General features: G+C 40.6%; 1 protein-coding gene across 1 annotated transcript in view; it reads left to right on the forward strand.

Annotated features, from left to right (window-relative positions):
• Positions 1-7,569: 7,569 nt before the first annotated feature.
• Positions 7,570-27,264, forward strand: part of LOC106091120 (uncharacterized) — a gene marked incomplete in the record, with an annotated part of 385,355 nt that continues 365,660 nt past the window's right edge. Inside the window, 2 exon segments of the mRNA XM_059367987.1 lie at positions 7,570-7,839; positions 8,012-8,676. Coding sequence (XP_059223970.1) covers positions 7,713-7,839; positions 8,012-8,676 — 792 coding nt within the window.

A 27,264-nucleotide genomic window follows, 5' to 3' on the forward strand; every position in this document is an offset into this window, starting at 1 on the left:
TTGTTAGGTTAAAAAGAGGGTGCACATATTAATCCGCCCCATGCCACTATGGACGTACACTCAAGCCCGTAAACGGCTTGTTGTGCGCCCTAAAAACTATAAGATAACCTCTAAAAAGAAAATTTTAAGTTAGGAATTCCGTGCTACTTACAAAATCCTTCATTGTTTTCAATACCACTCCCCCAAATTGGTTCATGTCTGATGTTGTGTCCCCACCTAAGTACCGGTATCTGTTGGACGCGAAAGCCGGGCAATGACAAAGGAAATGCTCTCATCATCTTCCCCACATGCCCTACACATATTATCACTTGCCGCACCGATTTTGCATAAGTGAGTTCGTAGTCCTATATGTCCCGTTATGATATCAATAGCTATACTGACCTCCTTCTTGCTTCCTTCCAGTAATAGCCTCGTCTTTTCACGATCTGGATCCCCCCATAGGATTTTCGCCGTCCTACCGACCGTTTCGCTGTTCCACGATGTTGCATGCGCATTCGTCGCCCACTCCCTTGCGTCGACCCGAAAGGTTTCGGGTTAAACAAGTTTATTGACGGCAGTCCTCTGGCCTTCACCGCTAAATCGTCTGCCCTTTCATTTCCCCTTACTCCGTTATGGCCGGGCACCCAAACGATGCGGATTTTGCCATCCTCAGAGAAGGCGTTAATCTCCATCTTACACTGCAAGACTGTTTGTGACCTTACCGTCCTGGTTGTTATTGTCCTTATGGCAATTTTACTCTCGGTTAAGATGTTCACACTAAACGTCCACGCGTTAGCACCACACCACCTCACGCATTCCGTGATCGCCCGGATCTCCGCCTGCAGGACCGTATTATCGTCAGGCAGTCTAAAACAGATCTCAGTCCCTGGGTTCTCAATGTAAATCCCCAGGCCCACTCTGTCCTCTAGCTTTGATCCATCCGTCTAACAAGATCTTCCAGATGGCAATACTAGGGTTCCGTCAATCCAAGACTGTGACGATGGCAGCAGTGCCTCACACTCGACCACAAGGTTCATCTCAGGTATCCGATTGGAAACGTCTTCCCTTCCTTCCTGGTTTCCTATCGTCGCCTCGATTATACCGCGATGGTTTGAGCAGCTCCTATCCTCTATCCATTCTCCCACCGCCTTAAGTCTCATAGCCGCAGTGGTTGCCTCACACTTAATCTGTATGTCAATGGGTCGGATATCTAGAATAGTCTCCAGTGCCCTAGTGGACGTGGTCCTCATCGCTCGCTGAACCTGTTGTATGGTCCTTATGTTGCACTTTTTCTCCATAGCAGTCCACCAAACTACTGAGGCATAAGTAAGTATTGGTCTAATCACGCTCCTGTAGAGCCAGTGGACTATCCTAGGATTCAGGACCTATTTCGAGCCTACGGCTCGTCTACATAGTGCCCAACATCTGTGAGCCTCCCCAGTACGCTCCTGAATGTGACACTTCCAATTCAGTTTCCTGTCCAAGATCACACCTAAGTATTTGACCTTGTCAGATATCGAAATGGTCTAATTGAGGAAACGTGGTGCGTTAAATTGGCCCAGCTTCGTCTTCCTCGTGAGCAAGCATATTTCAGTCTTCTCTGGGTTAACATTAAGACCTCTGGGTCTAGCCCTGCCATATGCAAGACCCTTTCGGCCCTTCTGCATAGCTCCTTCGGATCCCTACCCCTTAGAAGTATTATTACATCGTCTGCGTAACATATGGGTTCAAATTCCTCCTCAGTCAGCATCCGTAATAGGTCATTTATGATGGTCACCCATAGGAGTGGCGATAAAATGCACCATTGTGGCGTGCCCTGTGCCACTTTCTCCCTTATATTTATTTATGCCATGGGACACCCAATTTATCCACCTGTTCCTTAGCATATGGTTTATCCAGTCTTTACGGACCGGGTCTACCCGGTACTGGTCTAAGGATTGGATCAGTGTGCCGCACATTTTTAAAAGTCCCCTTGATGTCAATGCATACCGCCAGTGTGTACGTTTTGGCATCGAAATGTTCTTCTATTTAATGCACAACCTCATGCAGGGCAGTCTTCACCTACCTTCCCCTGACATAGGCATGCTGTTTGTATTTAAGCAGTTCGCTGGATGTCTTACTCTTTATCATGGTGTCTACAATACGTTCCATAGTTTTAAGTAGAAAGGACGTAAGGCTTATGGGTCTGTAGGCCTTTGGTGTCGCATAACTTGCGTTGGGTATAAACACCACCCTTGCCTCCTGCCAGGCTTTCGGAGCATATGCATGTCCTAGATAGATAGTCTGCCTCTTCTGTAGTAACGCCGGAAATATTCCATCAGTTCCGGGTGACTTAAATAGTTTGAAACTCCTCAAGGATTCCTTCACCATAAATTCCGTTATTATAAACCTTCGATCAACGTCATTATTCAAAGATTCCGGTGTCTCCGTGAGTCCCTTCGTATCCTGTGGAATATGGGTTTTCATCGAAAGCCTCAACCTGTACTCCGTTGTCCAGTCTCACTCCCATATCGTCTACTAAAGTTTCAGTTTGGATATGTGTTTTTGAGAGAAACTTTTTTATCTTGGCGGCGTCATTAACGCTATCGACCTGTTCGCAGAAAAGCTTCAAGGAGGCACTTTTGCCGCTCGGGTAATCTTATTGTATTCCTTGAGCCGTGTGTAATACACATCCCAATAAACTTCTGCTTTTTTACGACTTGCTCTATTAAAAAGTCTGCGGATCTCTTTCCCAATTTTGCGAATCTCCCCGGTCATCCAGGGTTTTTCTTGAGCTGATTTTCTTTCCCGAAGAGGACAACTATCTTCGAAGGATCCCACCAGTGCAGTGGTAATCCTGTTGATATTCTCGTCAATCTCTTTTATGCTTGGACAATCTAAATTATCTTGCCCAAGTCTTCTTCTGAGTAGCCTTCCGAATTTTGTCCAGTTGGTTTTCAACTTATTCCGGAAGCTTATCGGATTCGTCGCTGGCCGTGCTTTTCTAAACCTTATATAGCGATGGTCAGAGAAAGAGTTTTCCATGGAGACCCACCAATCCTGAACCTCATCGATCAGATTTTCTGAACATATCGTCAATCCTCCCTAATCCTATTAACAAAGGTAGCGATATTCAAGAACTCTGGCAAGGCTTGGCCCCGCTTATTAGTATTGGTGCTACCCCACGAAATGTGGTGAGAGTTCGCATCGCACCCTATTAGTACCTCGTTTCCTGCCTGTTTTGCTTTCCTCACCAGCCGTTGCAGCTCCGACGTGGGAGGCGGTGTCGGAGAGCCGAAAGGTGGATAAAGTGATGCCAGGTATGCTCATCGTCTCCCTGTCTCACCACTGTTGCATCCGACGTTGACAATTCTGGGGAAAATATATAATTAAAATTTTTATGACAAATTACGAAGGTCCTCGGCCGAGTACCAGTGTTAGCATAGAATAATTGGTAGTTGATATGGTTCAGTCCAGAAACTTTGTTCCGGGTCGTCCATTGCTCCTGAATTACGGCAATATGAATCTTGCCCTTGTTGATTTTTTCCATCAGAGCGTGTGTAGCAGTCTCGCTCCGGTCGAGGTTTATCTGGACTACCTCAATCATTAGTCCTCCAGTAAATGGGCATCTTAGGAGTAGGTGATGATCTCATCGTCTGCTCCCTGTTCTTTAGACTGCATTGACTTTCCTGTCACTGCACTGCCTGATGTCATCGTTTTAGGTTCTTTGCCTTGTCTAGTCTTCCGACTCTTTATAAAGTCGGTAATGGTTCCATCGTCGGGTACCTGTTCGTTAAGCTTTATTGGGTTTCCATTCCCTGTACTGCCTGATGTTTCAACACTAGGATCTTTGCCTACCTTAGCCTTCCAAATCTTAAGTAAATCGGCCAGTGTTAATAATTACTATAAATTATCGATTCGTCGCCATTCGCAGCAATTGGGCCTCTGTTACTCAGGAAGGATTTAGGTGTGAAGCGTTTCAAAATACAGCTGGTGCAAGAATTGAAGCCAGAATTTTTGGTGAATGGGCTCTTGAAAAGTTGACCGAAGATCCACTTTTTATACCCACCACCGAAGGATGGGTGTATATTCATAATGTCATTCCGTTTACAACACATCGAAATATCCATTAACGAGCCTATATAGTATATATATTCTTGACCGTCGTAAAAATCTAAGACGATCTAGCCACGTCCACGCTACAGTCGTTCAAAATAGAGATATTGAGATGAAATTAAGCACAGATTCTTTTTTATCCATAGGCAGGTTAAATTTGAAGATCTGCTACATCGGACTATATGTTGATATAGCCCCCATATAGGCCCATAAAAGCCACATTTATTATCCGATTTTGCCGAAATATGGTGCAATGAGTTCTTCTGCAATTTAGCCCAGGTCGATCCAGATTTGGATATAGCTGCCATACAGATGGATCTCTTGATTTAAGGTCTTGGGCCCATAAAAGGCGCATTTATTGTCCGAATTCGCCGAAATTTGGGACAGTGAGTTGTGTTAGGCTCTTCGACCTCTTTCTGCAATTAGGCCTAGATGGGTCCAGATTTGGATATAGCTGCCATATAGACCGATCTCACGGTTTAAGGTCTTGTGTCCATAAAAGATGCCTTTATTGTCCGATTTCGCCGAAATTGGAGACAGTGAGTTATGTTCGGCTTTTCGACATCCGTGTCCTATATGGTTCAGATCGGTCTAGATTTGGATATAGCTACCAAATTGAACTGTGACTTGAACTTATCAGATTACTAAATGTCCGTGCCGAATTCGGTCCAAAACAGGCCACATACCGATATAGCTGCTATGGGGGCATAAATTATGAATTTTTCGATAATTTTTCGGATAATGACGAAAGGTGGTTTACATATATACCCCAGGTGGTAGGTATCCAAAATTCGGCCCAGCCGAACTTAAAGCCTTTTCATTTGTTTATCGAAAAATTGTGCTCAGCGACGAAGCTAAATAATGGGTACGTAAATAAGCAGAATTGTCTATTTTGGAGAGATCAGCCAGAATCATTGAAAGAACTACCAATGCATTCAGAAAATGTCACAGTTTGGAGCGGTTTATAAGCTGGTGGCATCATTGGAACATTCTTCTTTAAAGAAGATGCGAATCGGAAAGTAACTGTGAATGGTGAGCGCTCTCGTGAGATGATATCCAACTTTTTTTTGCCCAAAAGCCAGAACTTGACTTGCATGACATGTGGTTTCAACAAGACGGTGCCACATGACACACAGCACCCGTAACAATGGACTTATTGAGAGACGAGTTCGATGAACATATTATTTCACATTCAGGACCGGTCAATTGGCCGCCTAGATCGTGCGATTTAACGCCTTTAGACTACTTTTGTGGGGCTATATTAAAGCTCATGTCTATACAGACAAGCCCGCTGCAATCGACGCATTGGAAGACAACATTGAAGCATTTTTCGTGAAATGTTGGAAAGAGTATATCAAAATTGGACTAAGCGAATGGACCATTTGAGGCGCAGTCACTGTCAACATTTGCATGAAATAATCTTCAAACTTTAAATTAAATGGACCGTACTATCGAATCAAACAAAGATTTCATGCATTTTTCTGAATTTTATGCGTTTTTAAACCCACCACCATAGGATGGGGGTATACTAATCTAGTCATTCCGTATGTAAGACTTCAAAATATTTGTTTAAGACCGTATTAAGTCTATATACTTTTGATCGTCTCGATGTTCTTACTCGATCTAGCCATGTCCGTCCGTCCGTCTGTCGAAATGACGATAGCGGTCGAACGCGGTCTCCGGACGATATACCGGTCTCCCGATTTGACTTCTTGAGCACCTGGAAGCCGCAATTTTTGACCGATTTGGCTGAAATTTTGTATGAAGTGATTTGCTATGATTTTCAACAACTGTGCCAAGTATGGTCCAAATCGGTCTATAACCTAATGTAGGTCCCATATAAACCGATCTCCCGATTTTACTTCTTGAATCTTTCAGTCACGACTTCCAACAACTGTGCCAAGTACGGTACAAATCAGTCTATAACCTGGTATGGCTCCCACACAAACCGGTCTCTCAATTATTATATTGGGTTGCCCAAAAAGTAATTGCGGATTTTTCATATAGTCGGCGTTGACAAATTTCTTGTGACTCTGTAATTGCATTCTTTCTTCTGTCAGTTATCAGCTGTTACTTTTAGCTTGCTTTAGAAAAAAAGTGTAAAAAAGTATATTTGATTAAAGTTCATTCTAAGTTTTATTAAAATTGCATTTACTTTCTTTTAAAAAATCCGCAATTACTTTTTGGGCAACCCAATAGATGGGTTTCTTCCGGGTAAATACCCAACGCATATGTATTTATTCGGAAAATACCCAATAAATACCTTTTTTGGTATTTATGTATACTATTGCAGATATCTTGGGTAAATTGCAAGTTTGCAAATTTTGCCCATGAACATTCCACTAAGGAACAGGGGCAAACTTCTCGCATACCAATGAGTGCAGTCCGATTCTAGTTTAAGCTCAATGATAAGGGGCCTCCTTTTTATAGCCGAGTCCGAACAGCGTGCCGCAGTGCGACACCTCTTTGGAGAAAAGTTTAACATGGCATAGTATCTCACAAATCTTGCCATCGCTGAAATTTTTTTCTGATGGTCTCGCCAAGATTAACCCTGGCGTTCAGCGTCATAGGCGGACATGACGCCTCTGCGCTACGGAATATCTTGGGTAAAAAAAAAAACATTTTCCAAAAAATTTTTGATGATTTCGCATTTTTTGTATCTAATCCTGACCTTCTGATCTCATAAAATCGGATTTTATTTGTATAGCCGCTATCTAGACCGGGAGATTTACCCAATTTGCCGGGTAAAAACCTTTTGAGTATTTACCCATTGCCAATCTCCATCGATCATTCTTCTTCGGTTTATAGATGCTTTAATTTTTGCTGATTTGACAGAAGTTTGGTATGTAGAATAAAACTATCCCCTTCAACTAAATTTATTTTGTATACATTTTTAGCAGAATCCATGGTGGTGGGTCCTCAAGATTCGGCTCGACCAAACTTAGCACGCTTCTATTAGTTTTTTAATACAAAACGATTTTATTTTCATTGAAATTTGTTTGCGATTTTTTTTTGTGTATAGAAAATTTTTTGCCAAATCGGACAACTAACGCAGGGGTTCAAAATATCAATATGGCAACTAAAACCCAAATTTTAACCTATATGGCGCCTTTTGCCATCCCCAACGACTTCAGTGCAGTATCAATAAGAAGTATCTCTTCAAAATTTCAAGTACATATATCTTTAAATTTGTTTACATAGTAAACTTACATATTTTGTTATCCTATATTTTATTTCATGATTTTACTTAGTATTTTTTTAAATAGCGACAAAGAAATAATCGTATCAATTGTTTATATTTTAGTAGTTTTATTTAAGTTTATTTTACAAACAAAATTTACCTTTTTGTATGCCAGCTCTATTGTTTCTTATATCTGCTAGTGGGCTACTCTATGCCACGCCGCATGTGTTTGGCAATTCAAACTGGTTTGTTAGGCATCTCTTGCAGCAGTGGGCAAAAAACGCCACAACACAAAAACTCAGCGCAATGTTGGCATCACTTACATCGCCACTGACAACCATTTAGCCCAGCTGTTCGTTGTTTTGTTTATTCGAGATATTTGTGTAATTTTTCGTGGAAATTTGTTTAATAGTGGAATATTTTGTGTGTGTTTCAATTGAAATAAAAGAAAACCAAAATGGAAGGACCTAAAGAGTTGTCGTTAAATGAAATTCGTAAATATATGTTGGATAATGGCTGCAAAGTCACTAACCATTCTTTGGTGAAGCATTTCAAACGTTTCCTAACACATCCGGACACACAAAGTGAGTCATGCGCCTAAGGTGCTTAGAGAAGACGGCTTTTTTGTTGTTTATCAACAACATTGGCCGCTGATGATGGAATGCAAATAATAGAAAACTTGTTGCTTTGTCTGCATATTTTTTGTGCATCCCTTAATGTCCTTCATTTGTTTGGTTACTTTGTCTCATTTTGCAGTTGAAGCCCGTAAAGAATTCAAGACCTATGTGAATATTTTGGCCACCATTAAAAATGAAAACAATCAAAAGTATTTGATACTACGCAAGAAGTATCTAACTGAATGCCCCTCGGAGGATGTAGTGCAAAGAGCCATTTCCCAAGCGGGTGGTGGTGGCTCGGAAGCAGTGCCTAGCAGTCCAGGAGGTGTCTCATTGACATCCGATGAGGCTATGGCTTCACCTTTACGCAAACCTCCACCTTATATACCTCCCCCAGAGGTGAGCACCACTCCAACAGTGGCCATGTATGAGGGTACTCCATTAGCTCCAATGGTTGAAATCACACATGCAACAGAGGATGATGACACCATCAAAACTCAGTCTGAGGGCCCAGCTTATAATATAGATGGCCAAAAGTTAGAAGCCAAGGCAAATGAAGAGAAAAGTGTTTCGCGTGTCAATTCGGTTGATGAGACGGCCAACAAGGAAAATATACCACGTTTTTCTTTCTCTTCGGGATCATCGGCCACTGATTCCACTGATATGGGAAATGGTACTGGCGATAAGTCCTCTGACTCTGAAAATCCCATGAGTGTAAAAGAAGCTACACGCAAGTTTAATCGTATGGCCTCTGAGGAGGAGGCAAAAATAATTTCACCACCTACCAAGAAGAAACCCGAAAAGGTAAGTGGCAAAACTTTGCTAAACAGATTTATGAAAATTTGCATTAGAGAGATTTATGTAGAACATGGAATTTAAAACATATTTGGGGATTATAAAATGATACATAAGGCAATTGTAAATTTTTAAACGGAAGTGTGCAGTTATCATACAAAGCTCTTTTGGGCGTCATCGGTGTTGTTATACTTACAATCCAATTTAGTTGTTTGGCAATCTAATGGCAGACGGTTGTACGTACCGGTTTGACCCGATGAAGTCCTTCATCTAGGCTAAGGCTGCTGCCTCAATGTATAACACACTGCTACAACAACAACAAAGACCCTTATAGTGGCATCGGTGTTTTTGTTAATAGGGTATGCTTTGGGTACTTCTACAAGGACTCACCATTTTAGTTGTTTGACAAATGATCTTAATAGATGATCGCTTCGGTTGTGGCTCCGCTTACCCTGATTGGACTATTCCCACCAGAATCTTTGGTTGTTGCAGCAGTGTGTTGTGTTCCATCTTTCATCTGCTTGATTCTGTTGAGTATCCATATTCAAGAACTCTGCGACTAAGGTGAGGTGCATCCAGAGGGATCTGGGTCTGAGTCGAGTGGGTCTGGCTGGACAGTTAAACAGATGACGTGTGTCGTATGGTCCATGGTCACAATCGGGACATACATCCTGCATGTTTGCATCAATCCTTGCCCTGTAGGAGTTGAGGTGGCTGCATCGGCCGAATTGTAATTGAGCTAGAGCTACTCTGGTTTGCCCGGGGAGATTTCTTTCTAGTGCAATGCAAGGCGGCTGTTCTCTAAGGACCACATTACCCTGCTAGCGTGTACGTTGTCTAGGCCCACTTGATATGCCGCTGGATCTAGAGGTTCTCTCTTGTAGCGCTGGACCTCACGCTCTAGATCATGTAGATCTACCTTAGCCGTGAGCACCACATGGGCTGAAACATTCAGGTCCGATCTTTGTGGTGTTCATTGTGTTACGAGAAGCTTAGCTGCGAGCTACCAGGCGCGTCTACAGTTTGCGGATAGTGGAATGCTCCATACGGCGTAGCAGCAACGGCAGTCGCGGACAATCAGCGATATCGAGCGGAGAGTCTCAGTGAGAGGTCGGACAGCACCGGCTCTTGCACAAATACTGAGTGCCTATGAGGCTCGATATGACAAGGCAAGTTATTGGCGCCTTTCAATAAACAATGGCCACCATGTTCCGTGGCGATTGGTCCTTTGGACCAGAACTATCTTGCTCACCTATAGGAGTTTTACGAGGATTGCAACAACAAAAACAACAACAACAAGTATAACAGTATTCAACGACATGTTGTGGACAATAGTAAGGTACTCAACTCTAGGTCGATCCAGATACAGCATCAGTGTAGAGATTCAGTCGGGGTCCAACGCCTTGGATGATTTGGCGCCATGGATGACATTCGTAACTTCGTCCAAGGTAAAATGTGATGGCTGTCCATCGGCCGGAGACCACGGATACGACGAATGGATACTATCCTCCTAGCCCTGTCACTCTCAGCATGCACTATAAATTGACGGTTGAACAATCTGACGCAGCTCTTCGAATCAGTCACAGTTAATCGCCAAAAGTGACTGAGGTCTTGTCGTCCCATATACCGGGACGAGAGTGACTTAACAGTAGACCACAGGTTGCCTAAACCGGTGCCTAAGTTACATTGATCCAAGTGTTCCAGCAACAAATTCCGCTTATGTTCTTTGACTACCCTGCTTATTTCCAGATTCTGGGGTTAGTGGGGTAAGTACAACAAATTCTATCACGCTCGTCTGCGAGAACCACTGCTCGCGCCGGGAGATCGGGCCGCACTTAGGGTATTTGGGATATCGAGATGCAATGGAAATATCTGGCGAAATGTCTATCGACCTTCCTCGTAATCCTACTGGGGGCATCTTTATTTACCATGCAAAACGTGGAGCCTTCGATCTGCACTACCAAACCTGGGAACAAAGTTTTTTTTCTGCACCCTAACCGTATTGAGAACCACTTATGGTGCCCAATACAATGGTCATACAATCGTCCGCAAGGGAAGGGAATTCTCCGTTTCACTCTGCAGACCTTTTTTATACCTAAATTCCACATTCGCCAAATATTAAACCAAAAGCTGGAATTATGTGTAGACGATGTGCTTCAAATCCGTGGAACGGCTTATCGTATCGAAAGCCTTAATTAGGACCGTCCTAAGGCATAGATTGCAGAGCCTCGATGGCAACGGCTCTTGCTAAAATCCTCATTGCTTATGATGCTGGATAAGACAAGTCGAGTTATTGCCGCCTTTGAATCGCCAGTGGTCATAACGTTCTCGCGGCGGTCGGTCCAGACCGGAACGGAAAGAACTTACTCACCTAAAGTAGATTGAACCCGCTTTGTATGAAACAATTATCTAAATATTCTTTTTATACCCACCACCATAGGATGGGAGTATACTAATCTATTCATTCCGTTTGTGACACCTCGGAATATTGATCTGCGACATAAAGTAAATATATTCTGGATCGTCCCGCCATTCTGAGTTGATCTAGCCAAGTCCGTCTACCCGTCTGTCGAAATCACGACAGCCGTTGAACGCGTTAAATTAGCCACTTGAAAATTTGCACAGATACTTATAATTGATGTAGGTCGTTGAGGATTGCAAATGGGCTGATTTTGCTGAAATTTTGCACATAGTGTTCTGTTATGACTTCCAACATCCATGCCAATATGATCCGAATGGGTCCATAAAACAATATAACCCCGGGAAAGATATAATCGGGGGATCGGTTACCCGATTTGACTTCTTGAGCCCTCAGAAGAATTCATTTTCATCCTATTTGGCTGAAATTTGGAACAAAGAGTTGAGTTATGACTCTCAACATACATTTCCAACATCCATGCCAAGTATGATCCGAATCGGTCTATAAACAGATATAGCACCCATATAAACCGATCCGCGGATTTGACATTTTCAGCCCTTAGAAGCCTCAATTTGCATCCGATTTGGCTGAAATTTTGAACAAAGACTAGTACTATGACTCTCAACATGCATGCCAAGTATGATCTGAATCTGTTTTTGAACATATATAGCCGCCATAAAAACCGATCCCCCTATTTGACTTCTTGAGCTCTTAGAAGCCTTAATTTTCATCCGATTTAGCTGAAATTTGAAAAAAATCCTTAAGTTATTATTTCAAATACCCTTGCTGAGTATAATCCGAATCTGTCTATAAAAAGATATAGCCTTCATATAAACCGATCACCGAATTTGACTTCTCGATCCCCTAGAAGCCTCAATTTGCATCCAATTTTGCTGAAATTTGGACCAAAGACTTGTGTTATGACTTTGAACATTCCTTGCTAATATAATCCGAATCGATCTATAAGCAGACCCCCATATTAACCGATCTCCGGATTTAACTTCTTCCGCCCTTAGAAGCCTAAATTTCCACATGGTTTGGCTGAAATTTGGGCCAAAATACTATCTTATGACTTACAACATCAGAGCCAAGTTTCATCCGAATCGGTTAATATGGTGATAAAGTTCGGATGATTCCTCTGGTATTGTTTAGTTGGAAGTTCATAATGATCCTTAACCTTAGGGACCTTGGTCTCTTCGGGTAGATGTACATGACACGTTTTGATAGGTCTGTAGCTTCTCCATTGTTTCTCGCTTACTATTGCGGCCCACACCTTCACACCCGGAACTCATCACCGGTCGGCCAGTCGCTTACAGGTTGTTAATAGGGTTTCCTTGTCCATTTCCCAAGTCCTGCTGCTTGTTGTTGGGTAAAAAAGCCGAGGGCCTATATCATAGAGCTTAATTTGAATCAGACACTACTCGTTCCTGTAAGAGAAGTTTTCCCCCTGTTTCTGAATTTGTTATTATAGCCATTTGTCACACTTCTTGAAGATATGCCTAAATGGTAACTGGATTCAAAGAAAGCTTCAATTTTTTTTTACAAAATTTTCATTCCCCGGATCTATTTTTATAGGATGGGGGTATACTAATTTCGTCATTCTGTTTGTAACACCTCGAAATATGTGTCTGAGATCCCATAAAGTACATATATTCTTAATCGTCATGTCATTTTAAGTCGATCTAGCCATGTCTGTTCGTCTGTCTGTCGAAAGAAGTTAAGCTAGCCGTTTGAAAATAATTTTTATTAGTGTAGGTCGGTTGGGATTGTAAATGGGCCAAATCGGTCCATGTTTTGATATAGCTGCCATATAAACCGATCTTGAGTCTTGACTTCTTGAGCCTCTAGAAGGCGCAATTCTCGTCCGATGAAATTTTGCAGGTAGTATTTTGGTATCTCTTCCAACAACTGTGGCAAGTATGATTCAAATCGGTTCGTAATGTGGTATAGCTGTCATATAAACCGATCTTGACTTCTTGAGCTGAAATATTACACAATGACTTCTACAATGTTCAGCATTCAATTCATTTATGGCCCGAATTAGACTACAACTTGATATAGCTCCAATAGCATAACAGTTCTTATTCATTATTCTTTGTTTGCCTAAAAAAGAGATACTGTGCATAGAACTCGACAAATGCGATCCATGGTGGAGGGTATATATGATTCGGAACTTAGCAAGCTCTTACTTGTTTGTTTTTTATTTCATACTTAGTTTAAGCTGCAGGTCTGGTTCATTCGTACTTTCAACTTTCACATTGTCTTATATCTAAATCTTTCTAATAAGTAAAGAATAATCAAAATTTCTGCTGGTTGGACATTTCTTAAGGCCATATTAACATGTCGTTACCTAAGTCTTAGTAATTCTTGCTGGGACTTTTAGTCATATATCTCTGTCGTTGTAGTATTTTCCAACCAAGTGCACATTATGTGCAGGCGCTATTGTTGTTGCCATAGATTTTGGGTTATTTCACTGTGAGTTCTTGTAAACTGTCACTGGATGTCACGTAACAATTTGAAGTTGTTTTGGCTATTATTACCACACATTTTCATTTCATTTTTCACATAGCGAAAGCGAAGTCCATAGGGGGAGATCACATCCAAAACAAGGGGAACTGAATGAAGGTAATACCACAAATACATCTTCAAATGGGGAAGGGCAACTGGAAAAGTTCATGTTAATACCAAAGAGAAGGAAGATTATGATGACGACGACGACTACGACAACCAGCAGTTTTCTGGGTGATATTGTCAGCATTTATGTATTTGTTTTGTTACGTGCATCGTGATGACTAGGGGAGAACCAGACAAAATAGACTAACTCCATAGTGTTATTGCTTGCTTTACTAAATCCATTTATTTTATTAGCAGACAATAAAAAATCCAAATGAAGAATAACTTTTCTTGTTCCTTCGATGCTTGGACAATAAACTTTGACACATGTAAGCAATGTGTACTGATGAACTATTTTGACTAAGGACTACTATGTTGTTCTACAAACACTCATACATATGTAAGACTAATGTGAACAAATAATGAAGGCATATGGGTATTTCCAGATTGAGCTAACTGACCACAAGAATGTTATTAAGTAAAGAAATGCAAAACTTTGGCTTTGAAGAAAACCTTATAGAAATGTTGTCTTTATAAAAAACTAGTCGACCCGGGCCCGCTCCGCTGCGCCTGCTTTTTACTTTATATGGAACAAAATTATCCTTTGAATATTTATTTTTTACAATACAAGAGCTTAAAATGAAATACCACGCTACGAAAATAGTATGTGTATATCGCTCGAGCAACAGTATAACAATTTAAATGGTTTTTCTGAATTCCATATGATCTATATTGGTGTATGAATTCGCTCAGAGGGTTTAAGGTTATTTAAGTTTGGATGTAAGATGTACCGCATTCTTAAAAGACTTCTATATGGATACTGGGAAAGACCCCAGGGTAGTGGTTGGTAGGTTAAGGAGGTGGTGTGGACCCCCAGAAACATGGTCCCGAAAGTGAGTACGAATTTCGTGCTCTACTCCCAAATACCTTTCATTTGAGCCCCATATTGCCGTGGTTGGCAAATTTTCTCCAATTATGTTCAATTTAGGGGTGTTTTCTGGGGTGAGGAGGTCTCCCAGACACTCAGCTCTGAAAAACTATCAGCATCGTGCTCTACTCTCTAATACCATTTTTTTAAACCCCATATTGCCATTGGTTTAAGGGGAGTTTACAAGATGAGGCGACCCCCAAACACATGGCCCAAAATTGGTTACTAAATTCGTTTTCTAATTTCAAATACCTTTCATTTGAGCAACATATTGGCATGGTCGAAAAATGTTTACCCTTTGGGGGATGTTTTGGGAAAGGGGTGATGCCCTAAATACATGGTCCTACATTTGGATATCAAATTCGTATTCTACTCCCAAATATCTTTATTTGAGCCTCATATTGTAATGGTCAGCAAAAAACTGCTGTTTGTAGGGTATTTTGGGAAAGGAGTAGACCCACAGAAAATTGGTCCCGAAAGTGGGTATCAATTCTTACTCTGCCCCCCATTACCTTTCATTTAAGTCCCACATTGATGTGGTCGGTAAATATGCTCGATTTGGGGTTGTTTTGGGGAGTGGGGTGGTCCCCCAAACACTAAGCCCTGAAAATATATCAGCAACGTGCTCTATTCTCAAATATCTTTATATCATTTATTTGAACCTCACATTGGCATTGGCCTCAAAATTGGATATCGAATTAGTTTTGTAATCTCAAATACCATTCATTTAAATCCCTCTTTGCAAAAGCCAGCAAATATGTCCGGTTTGGGGTATGAGCCCTAAAAACTATGAATATCGAGCTCCACGCTCTTGAAGACCCAAATTGTCTTGGTGAGCAAATACGTCCTATTTGGGGGTTGTTATGGTGGTGGGACGTCCCCTAGACAGTTGTTCCCTAATGTTGATATCAGATTCATGGTCTACTCCCAAATATCTTTCATTTGAGCCCCATTTTTCCATAGTCGGCAAAAATGACGGGTTTGGGGGGTGTTTTTGGGGATGGGGCGGCCACTCAGTGATTTGGCTTTGAAAATATATATCAGATTCGTGTTCTACTCTAAAAAACCTCTCATTTGAGTCTCATATTGCAATGGTCAGCAAATACTTCCTATTTGGGTAGTATTATGGGGGTGGGGTGGCCCATAGACACTTTTCCCGAGTATTGATATCAGATTCGTCCTTGACTTCCAAAGACCTTTCATTTGAGCCTCATATTGCTATGGTCGTAAATTTATCCTCTTTGGGGGATGTTCTCGGGGATGGGCGGTCCCCAAACACGTGGTCCCACATCTGGATATCAGATTCGTATTTTACACTCAAATATTTAAGCCCCATATTGGCATGGGCAGTAAATAAGTCCTGTTGGGGGGGTGTTTTGGAGAAGGGGTGGACCCCCAGAAACTTGGTCCCACATTTGGATATCAGATTCGTGTTTTACTACCAAATACCTTTCATTTGAGTCCCAAATTGTCATGTTCGGTGAATATGTCCGATTTAGTGGTGTTTTGGGGTTGGGGTGGTCCCCCAAACACTTAGTCCGACAATTGGATATCAGATACGTTTTCTAATCTTTAATACCTTTAATTTGAGTCCCATATTGTCGTGATTGGTCTATATATATATTTGGTAAGTTTTGGGGGTTGGGCGGCCCCCCTAAGTACCCTTTCCGAAATTTTGATACCAAATTTTTGTTTTTATGTTTCTACAATATAAGAGAGCACACAAAATTTGGCTTAAATCGCACCATTTTCCATTTCCGAGATCTGGCGTTTCTGAAAATTAGGGTATGGGGGAGGGTCCGCCCCCCTTCAGATATCAAAAAATGTAGTCTCTATTTTCACCACGGGATCATTATGCACCATCTATGAACATTTGAAGAAAATCGGTTCAGTCGTTTTTGAGAACGCACAAACAAACAAACAAAAATTGATTTTTATATATAAGATTTCATGGAAATTTTGTCTTTTAAGAATATTTGAAGAAAGTTTTTGTTTTAAGAGAAATTTCCGGTAGAATTTTGAGAAATGTCATAAATATTTTTCTTCAGAAAAAATTTCATTAAAATGTTATCTTAGAAGAAAATTTCTTGGAAATTTAGTTATTAAAAAATATTTCATCGAAATTTTGTCTTTAGTCTGTCATCCTTTATGCTAAAGACTCTTGAGAGGTTGATAGAAACATATGTTGGGGCAAAGATCCCCGGAGATCGCCGTCTTGGTAGCAACATGCATATACTAAAGGCAAATCCACTGAAACAGCCCTTCACGACCTAGTCGGCTACATAGAGGGTTCTGTCGCTGTCAAGGAATTTACAATGACAGAATTTCTTGACATTGCAGGTGCTGTCAATAATATAAAACCGAAGTCAATCATGAATGAGCTGGAGTGTCTAAGCATCACTTCTACCTTAAGAAAGTTTATTAATTACTTACTAAAAGATAAACTACGGCAGGCTTGGGATCTGTGGATCTAAAAAGATGGGTCAGTAGAGAAAGTCCTCAAGGAGGTGTGCTGGGTCCTCTACTTTGGAATATAGCCATTAACAATATACATTGTCTCCGGAAGAAAAATGCGTAAAAGTGGTCGCGTATGCTGAAGACGTGGCAATTGCGGTTAGGGGAAAGTTTCCCAGCACACTAAGAGATATACTTCAGGAAGCTCTACGTGCAACAGCGAAGTGGGCTACGAAAGTAGTGTGGGCGTAAATCCGTGCAAGACAACATAAGTTCTTTTCAGTAGGAGATACAAGTTGCCTTCTGTGGAACCTGTCTCCTTGGGAGGAGAGCATGTTCCATTTACAGAAAGCGCAAAATACCTGGGTGTTTTGCTGAACAGGAAATTGAACTTAAAATCCAATATTTCGGAAAGGGCAAGAAAGGTAACTCTGTCGCAGATCTCTCAACGAGATGGCTGAACAGTTTAAAATTCACCTGTTCTCGGTGCCGGCCACAGAGATATCCCAGGGAATTGTAAGGCGGACGAGCTTCCGAGACTAGGAACTACCCTACGCATTCCAGGGAAACTGGAATCTGTGGGTATACCTCTAGCGTCAGGTAAGCTCGGTTTTCAGGATCAGGCGCGAAGGGTAACGAATGATAGTTAGTTACAAAGAGGGAGTTGTGAGCATTCCAAAACTATGTTGCCTAATATAGACTTTAAGGGGTCTACCGTTTTGCTGATGTCTCAGTCATTGTGTCCGTCATGTCAGGTCACTGTCTAATCGGAAAATATGCTGACAGACTGAAGGTTACTAGTAACGACTTTTGCAGAAGCTATGAGGACATCGAAGAAGAAGAGATTATAGGACACCTGTGTGTGTGCCCTGCACTGGCATTCAGAAGGAGTTCCACTTTCGGTTCCCATTTTTTGAGAACCAGTCTGATTTAGCGGATCTGAATGGTTCAACGATAGAGACTAGAAAGCATCTTCCTACTTCTGGTCCTGTGGTATCAAAATGAACGAAATCGTCTAGTGAGTCTGATGTCAGACTACCTCATAAACCAATCCTAACCTAACCTTTGTTTTTAAAAAAATATTTCATCGACATTTGTTCTTCAGAGAAAATTTTATCGAAATTTTGTCTCTAGAGAAAACTTCATGAAAATTTTGTCTTCAGGGAAAATTTCATGGAAATTTTATCTTTCGAGAAAGTTTGCTAGAAATGAATTTCCTTGAAATTTTGCCTTAAGAGAAAAATTCCTGGAATTTTTGTTTTTGGAGAAATTTCATTGAAATTTCCTGGAGATTTTGTCTTTAGAGAAAATGCCTGGAAATTTTGTCTTTAGAGAAAATTTTATTATAATTCTCACATTTAGGAAATGTCCATATGAAAAGCATTTTCTTTTCCAACATGTTGTGTATCTAGTACGAGTATGTCTGTAATTATATGCTTGCATTGGTTAGACTAATTTACAAGTGCATTATCCATAGTTGATGGTCTCTTCGACACAAAGACAGACGGATGGATGAATGGCCGCATTCGAACTTCTCTAGCAGTTATTGTCTTGAGGCCATTACACCAATTCTACTTTTCTAATAGCAGGAGGGGTTGACAAGATCAAGTCGGAAGTTTGCCAGTGTCGGAGTTCTTTTAAGATACTCACTTGCCTGCTCCTTGATGATGAGGATGATGCACATGACAAACAAATAGCCACCAAGTCATCCAAACAAACTTGTCGAATAAATTCATAGACCATAAAATATTTACATGATGTTAATGTTAATGCTGATGTTAATGTTAATGCCGATGTTGCCATTGCTTGTGTTGCCTTGGTGTTTCTTGTTTTGTTGCTGCTGCTAATGAAGATGATGCTCGGTTGGTTGGTTGTTTGCCTGCCTGTTTGGTGCTAGGAAGTGGTCGTTTTGGTATTTGATTCGCCTTTGGAGAATTTTCGGTTTTGGCCTAATTCATGCCATCATCGTCATTACAATTACCGCCGCCATAATCATCATCATCCTCATCATGGTTGGTGGTGCCATTGTTGCCTTCGCTGTTGTTGTTGTCAATGTTGTTTATGGCAATGTTAGAAATGTGGCTGCATTTGTTATTTACTCTAATAAACACATCTAATCACTTGTTCGTCCTCGCAACATGTGAAAGATGTTATTAATTCTCTAAACTCCCACAGTGGTTATTATAAGAGATCAACATTAAGGTTATTAAAAATTTGCACGTTTTTATACCCATCTCCTTGGGATGGCAAATGCAAATTTGCCCACGAACATTCCCTTAAGGAACAAGGCGCAAACTTCTCACATATCAATGAGTGCTATCCGAGTACTTTTTATAGCCGAGTACGAACGACGTGCCCGAGAATGACGCCTCTTTGGGGAGTAGTTTTTACAAGGCTTCTATGTCATGTAAACCTTGCAAAGTACCTCAAAATATCGCCAGCGTTAGAAGGGAATAATCACCGCTGAAAAATTTTCTGATGTTTTTCCCAGGCGTTCAGCGTTAATGCGACCATGCTAACCTCTGAGCTACGATGACCTCCATAGATTGGCGGGTATCTCGTCATTTCGTTTGTAACACTTCTTCAACCATATCGACCTGTTATATAATACATTAAACATATTTTTCATCTTCTTGACATTCTAAATCAACCCGCCCGTCTGTTAGAAGCACAATAGCATTCGAACGAGTGAAGGAGGTGATGAAAATTGCAATGACCCATTTGCGGTGCACTTTTCTTTATTAGTTAGGTTAGGGTGGGAGCCTTTAAACAGACTCACTCAGAACATTTTAGTCCATTGTCCTACCACAGGAGCGACAGATCAAAGCCTTTGATAGTAATCTCATCCACAACCACCAAACTCCGCTTCCGGTGCTCTCAGATTTGTATATAACTCCCCATATAAAATGAACCTACAATTTAAGTTTAACTTTGATATGCGAATTTGCCCACGAAGTACGATTATTCTCTCGAACACCCACACTAAATCCCGTCCTTTGATATCTTGAGAGTGTCAGCTAACTCCTTAAACTCCACCTTTCGATTTTCCAAAAAGATTATGTGCAATTTTTTATGCTTTCTAGTGTGACCACCTCTTATGGGCGTAGTGCATCTTTGTGTCCATGCGGCCACGTTTGAACTCAGCAAACCGTTTGCCTCGACGGAATAGAATCTAAATAGCATTTATCAAGCCATGCCATGGCTTGTATGGTGTTTTTCCCTATCAAACGAATTTCTCCGCCGGTGACCCTTGAACTAAGACTTTCTGAGAAGAGTTCTTTCTTCTGGCTCCCTTATAAATAACCACTAAAAATCCAGTCGCAGTAGCTCCCATAGCCCCATGCACAAATCTTAAAGCGACCATTTTACCCTGTTAAGATTGCGAACATGTGACATAAAACTCGTCACCGGCCACCAGATGTGGCAGCTATAAGCCAGAATTGGCCGCACTATCGCCGTAATCCTGGGCCTCCAACCCCATTTCCTCCCTTTGTGCTTCTGAATCACCTCTATAAATTTTGCCCTGCATAGTGTTTACCATAAAATCCGGTATTTTCCCCTGCGTGTAAACCGAGTCACATCTTATCGCCGATATAGCAGTGCACTAAAGTAAACCATTCAAAACCTCTGACACAGTGATCAAAAATATCGCTGTGGCAATAATAACCAGATCGTCCCATTGTTCCCAATCTTTCAAGAAGAATGTCCATTACGAAGATAAAGATCAGAGGCCATATTAACCTCTCTGATGTGTACCCCTAGTGACACTCACATTCACTGTCTTAGAACCAGTACCAGCCGCTATCTTTCTACTCCACAGCAATCATTATTCAAGCAATCACACTATTCCCCAGATCTGCAACCCTAACAGCCGTATCTATGGCAGTCGTTATCAAATGCCCACTCAATGTCCAGAAACGCAGCCAGGGTGTAGTCCTTATAATCGATATGGCTTTCAAGGTGACGTGCTACATGGTTCAAAACCGAGTTCACAGATCTGCCTTATATATAGATAGGTATGCTAACAGGCCGTGATTTGAACCTGGACAACAGCGAGAGTCGTTGGCGTTGTCTAGTGTTTGAAGCCATCAATACAACAAGATGCACAGAATCATGAGCATACCATGGAAGTAGTGTAATCGTGTAGACAAAAAATCTGCCATTACACAAAAACACATGCATTGGGCAAAGTACAGCTAACAGACAAGGTTGTCGAGCGTGGTTAAAGTGGTATTTATATCATAGAGGCGTTTTCACAATAAATTCGTTATAAGAACAACATACCAACGTACGGCCCCTGAAGCCTTCACACCTTATATGGCCCATGAGTTATTCTATTCAAAGACGAAACGCGTCTCATAATGGTTGGTGTATGTTGCGATTTCTCGCTTTCCTTTTCCATTTGCAAAGAAAATCTCCGATCATTGAGCTCGTCTCGAAAGAGAAAAAAACCACAAGACAGGCGATCTTCAGGGATCTTTGCCCTAAGATATATTTCTATCAACCTCTCAAGAGTCTTTAGCATAAAGAATGACAGGCTTATAGGACGAAAATCTTTCGTCTTCGTGTGGTAAGGTTTTCCTGCTTTTGGAATGAAAATAACCTATGTGTCTCTCCATTCCACAGGTATATACGACATGCTGATACAAGCAGAGTATATCTTCTCAAACCAATGAGTCAGTCTATCGGACACATTTTGTAATTTAAGCAGTGATACTCGTACATCATCAGGGCCTGGCGACTTATTGCCCAAAGGATTTTCGACTCAGACACAAGTTCCGCAATAACCTCGGACGAATGCATATCAGAGACAATCTCTTCTGGCGCCACGTTGTCTCGGGAAATGTTTATCGGCGAGTAGTTCTAGTGTTTCCCCAGTATACGGTTGAGTATTGAACAGTGGGTGGACTTTTGAAGCGTCGTCCACCAGACCACAACACCATATAGCATTATAGGTGTGACAACTGCAGTATATACCCAATGCATGACGCGCGGTCTAAACCCCCATCTTTTGCCAATGGCTCTCTTGCAAGTGTATAGGGCAAGAGTTGCATTTCTTGCCCTTTCTAAAACGTCGGATTTGAAGTTCAATTTTCTAAACCAGCATCTGTAAATTGAACATTCTCTCCTTCCAACAAGATGCATTCTCTGTATGGATATCATACAGAGAATGTCCATACATTCGCTGACTTCTGAATATATGCCACCGTAATAGATTTCGAGGATCTTTCTCAGCCTAAAGGCCTCACATGCATCCCCGACGGAGCTGCAGTATTTCAACTAGGATTTATTGGACCATGTTGAGATTGCGCGTTACTATCTATAACGCATGTCATTACCAATAACTTAGATTAGGAGGAATCAAGATTAGCCAATTACTTAGTATTTCTAGTAAGGCTAGGTTAGTTTAGGTTTTAGTGGCATTCTGCCATCAGACTCACTTAGAATTTTTCGTCCATTGTGATATCACTGAAACAGAGAAAAAGATGCGCTTTATTTCTTACCGTTGAACCATCCAGATCGCTTTAAGAAGTCCAACAAACTTCGAATGTTCAAATCGTCTAAATCAGACAGGTTCTCAAAGAAATGAGAACCTAAAGTGGAACTCCTTTTCACTGCCAAAGCGGGACACGCACACAGAAAGTGTTATATAATCTCTTCTTCTATGTCCTCACAGCATCGGCAAAAGACTTTCATTCTGTCAGCATGTTTTCTGATTAGACAGTGATCTGTCAGGATGAACACAATGACTGAGACGTCTGTTCTAGCTAATGACAATAAAGCGGTAGATTAGGCCACATAGTTTTGGAATGCCCACAGTCCCCTCCTGTGTAGGGTAGTTCCTAGTCTCGCAAGCTCGTCCGCTTTACACTTCCCTGGGATATCTCTGAAGCCCGACACCCAGAACAGGAGAATTTTGAACTGTTGAGAGATCTGCGACAATCGAGGGCGGTGTTTGTGTTCAGAAATACGTACGCCAGGGATTTAATAGTATTTTTAGTTTACATCTTTAAATTTCTAAAATTGAACCACTGTCTACACCCCTTTCGGCTTTTGGGCCACCAACTCAGGCATGGAAAAAAGCAACTTAAACTATTCTTTTTGTGTGCCCGTAACTGTGGTTACTACAACGGTTCGTTGATTCACGTACTTTATTTAAATGTTTGAACTAAGACGTTGATGATGATGATGATAATGTTGTTTGTTGCCAATGTTGCATGGTTGTTGATTTCTATTGGCGCATAGTGTTCCAGGTCTCCCAGATTTGCAGCCAACCGATGGAAATACCAAACCATTTGCAGCCTTCACAGTTAGATTTGGCCAAAACCTGAGTACAAACAACTGAATAGCATTATTTGCCACAATAGCGGCCAGAACAGCAAACAGCCACTAGCAACATTGTGACATTGTTTGTTGTTAGTTGTAATATGATGTTAAGTACATTATTTTCGCACTTTTCTTGGTGTTGGCCTAACGATTTTTTATTGGTAGTGCCTTAAGCATCAGCCCCCGCCCCGGAATGGGGAGGCGAGGATTTGTTTAACTCAGCCATTACAGTTTTGGCTCACTTTCAGTGAGGCGGGCAAATTGTTAATTTGTGTTTTTAGCTGTTTTACATGATGTACGTGTAGTTTGTCTACTCTGAACTTGCCCACAGAATGTGTGTCTAATGTTAGCTAATGCTGGTATTTTATGTTCGTTGTTAGCTTCATGTCGATTTTGTCGGTAAAGCTGTTCCATCCGTACATTTCAGATGTTTGGTTTGACTAAAGTGCCATAATTAGCGGGTGCCATTAGCTAATATTATATGTATAACATGTTACTTGTTGTACTATTGGTAATAAAAAAAAAATTAAATGTAGAGGGAATTTTTAAGTGGAAAATTTTAGGTAATGTTTATATCGTGTCGTTAGGGAGTAGATTGTGCTACTTTAATAAATTTCTATTTTAGCAAAATTTTGTAAGAAAATCAAATTGTTATCTATTTTTTCGAATGAGTGAAAAATGACAACCCTTTCATGTATCAATGCAAAACCTACCTTAATGGAAGCTTAGCTTAAGTTGGAAAGAGGGTGCGGATATTAATCCGCCTCATGCCGCTATGGACATACACCTAAGCCAGAAATCAGCTTGTTGTGTGCTCTAAATACCAAAAACTAACCTCAAACAAGAAAATCTAAATAGGAGTTCCGTGCTACTTACAAAATCCACACCCCTAATTTAGTTCATGTCTGGTATTGTGTCCCCATCTTAAAATTTTGTTTACCTTTAATTTAAAGATATTCAATTTTCCAACTTTTTGAGGAAACATTCCCTTTGGTAAAAAATATTTTCCTTCGCATAAGATTTTTTTTTTTTGGAATGGTAGATTAATAAATCCTTAACTTCTTTGCATCTTGTTATAAAAGACAAAAATCTAAGATGAAAGTCAAAATATCGTTGAAAGTTAGGAAATTGACTTCGGGGCAAGACAACAGTGATTCGTAGTTAAAGACGCAAAATAAGGCTTTTTAAATGTTTATTTTTTTAGGTTATGTTTAGACCACTAAGGAAAGGCAAAAGTCGTTCGGTGCAGACTTTATAATACCCTACACCTAGCCTATGAGTACAAAGTTGGAGCTATATCAAGTTCTGAACCAATTTGGATGGATCTCGGCGGATGTTTTCAGATGGGTTATTAAACAATCCGTACCAAATTTCGAGCAAATATGTTCAAACTGTAATAACTACGGTTGACAAATGACAACATTATTGCAAATTATGCAATATCTGACGAACATATATATGAGAGCTACATCTAAATCTGAACCGATTTTGACCAAACTTCTTAGATATTGTGGTGGGCACCGAGGAACTCGTTGTGCACGTTGACACTATTGCGTTTTCAGTGGCTCTAAAAGTGAAAATCGGGCGATATACTCATATGGCAACTATATCGAAATATAGATCGATTTCTATGAAATTCACCAGTAATATTAAGAGTCCTAAGAAATCCTTCCTGTTAAATTTCGAGGGAATCGTTTAAAAAATGCGCGCTTAATTGCACTATCATCTAAAAATCGGATGAACATGTATATAAGGGAGCTATATCTTAATCTGAACCATAGTAGTCGTCGAGAAAAAATTTTGGCATTGTTGGTCTATAAATGCGCTTGCAATGGTCCTAGAAGTGAAAATCGGGCGATATATATATATGAGAGCTATATCTAAATCTGAACCGATTTCTATGAAATTCACCAGTAATGTCGAGAGAAATCCTTCCTACTAAATTTTAAGGGAAACAGTTAACAAATGACCATTTTATTGCATTATTACTGCAAATCGGACGAACATATATATGGGAGCAGTATTCAAATGTGAACCGGTTTCGAGCAAACTTTATAGATATTGTAAAAGTCGTCGAGGAAAGCGCTGTACCAAGTTTTGGGAATATTGGTCAATAAATGCCCTTGCGGTGGCTCTAGGAGTGAAAATCGGACTATATATATATATGAGAGCTATATCTTAATCTGAACCGAATTTCTATGAAATTCACCAGTAATGTCGAGAGTTAAGAGAAAATCCTTCGTACCAAATTTCAAAAGAATCGGTTAACAAATGGACATTTTATTGCATTATATCTGCAAATCGGATGAACATATATATGGGAGCTGTATTCAAATGTGAACCAGTTTTTTCCAATTTCAATAGCCTGTACCAAATTTAAAAACGGTCGGATGAAAATTGCGACCTGTAGTTTGTACACAAATTAACATTGACAGACAGACAGGCAGACCGACAGACGGACCTAGCTAAATCGAATCAGAAAATGATTCTCAGTCGATCGGTATACTTATCAACGGGTCAATCTCTCTTCCTTTTGGGTGCTACAAACAAATACACTAAGTTATAATACCCTGTACCACAGTAGTGGTGTAGGGTATAAAAGAGAATTTATCAAAAAATAATAATTGAACAGTCATCTATGAAGTAAAATAAGAATCAATGAGCGATCAAAATTTTATTAGGATGGTCATAGCCGTTAGCTCTTAGGAAATTAAATTAAAAGATAGCATTTTTACATTTTTCAAGTTTTTTGCCTGTTAGGGCGAAGATCATTACATTTCACAATTTTTGTCTGTTTCTCTTTCGTGGCGAGCTCATTGATCGGAGATTGCAAATGGAAAAGGAAAGCTAGAGATAGCAACACACTCCAACCACTATGGGTCGCGTTTCGTCTTTGGTTAGAAGGCTTTTGAACCATATAAGGTGTGATGTCTTCCAGGGCCGTGCGTTGGAATGTTGTATTGGGTTGCCCAAAAAGTAATTGCGAATTTTTCATACAGCCGGCGTTGACAAATTTTTTCACAGCTTGTGACTCTGTTATTGCATTCTTTCTTCTGTCAGTTATCAGCTGTTACTTTTAGCTTGCTTTAGAAAAAAGTGTAAAAAAAGTATATTTGATTTAAGTTCATTCTAAGTTTTATTAAAAATGCATTTACTTTCTTTTAAAAAATCCGCAATTACTTTTTGGGCAACCCAATATTTGAATCGTATTTATTGCGCAAACGCTTATGATGCAATTACCACACTAACCACGCTCAACACCCTGTCCATTAGCTGTACTTTTTCCCAATGCATGTATTTTTGTGTAATGATAGACTTTTTTTCTGTGATAATTACATTTCTTCCGTGGTACACATGATTATGTGCCTCTGTTGTATTGATGGCTTCGAACGCTAGACAGCGTATTTTTAAGTTTTGGTTCTTTGACTCGTTTCATTGTTAAAATCCTACGAATAAGGAAAAATCTTAAATGTTGGTATAAATTTTTGATAAGGTATGAGGCAGCCGCAGTGGTTTTATCTGCATGTCTATGGCTCAAATATATAGGATAGTCTCCTGTGCCCAAGTGGATGTGAGCTTTATCGCTCCGCCTATGCCAAGATACCATGTTCTCTGAACCTGTTGTATATCCTTACATTGCACTTTTTTTCCATTGCAGTCCACCAAACTATTGAGGCGTAAGTTAGTATTGGTCTAATCACTCTCCTGTAGAGCCAGTGGACAATCCTCGGATTCAGGCCTCATTTCTACATAGTCCCAACATTTGTGAACCTTCTCGGCACATTGCTGAATGTGACACTTCCAATTGTTTCCTGTCCAAAATCACACCTAAGTATTTGACCTTGTCAGATATCGA

The sequence above is a fragment of the Stomoxys calcitrans genome, chromosome 1, assembly GCF_963082655.1.
Source record: "Stomoxys calcitrans chromosome 1, idStoCalc2.1, whole genome shotgun sequence".
NCBI lineage: Eukaryota > Metazoa > Arthropoda > Insecta > Diptera > Muscidae > Stomoxys > Stomoxys calcitrans.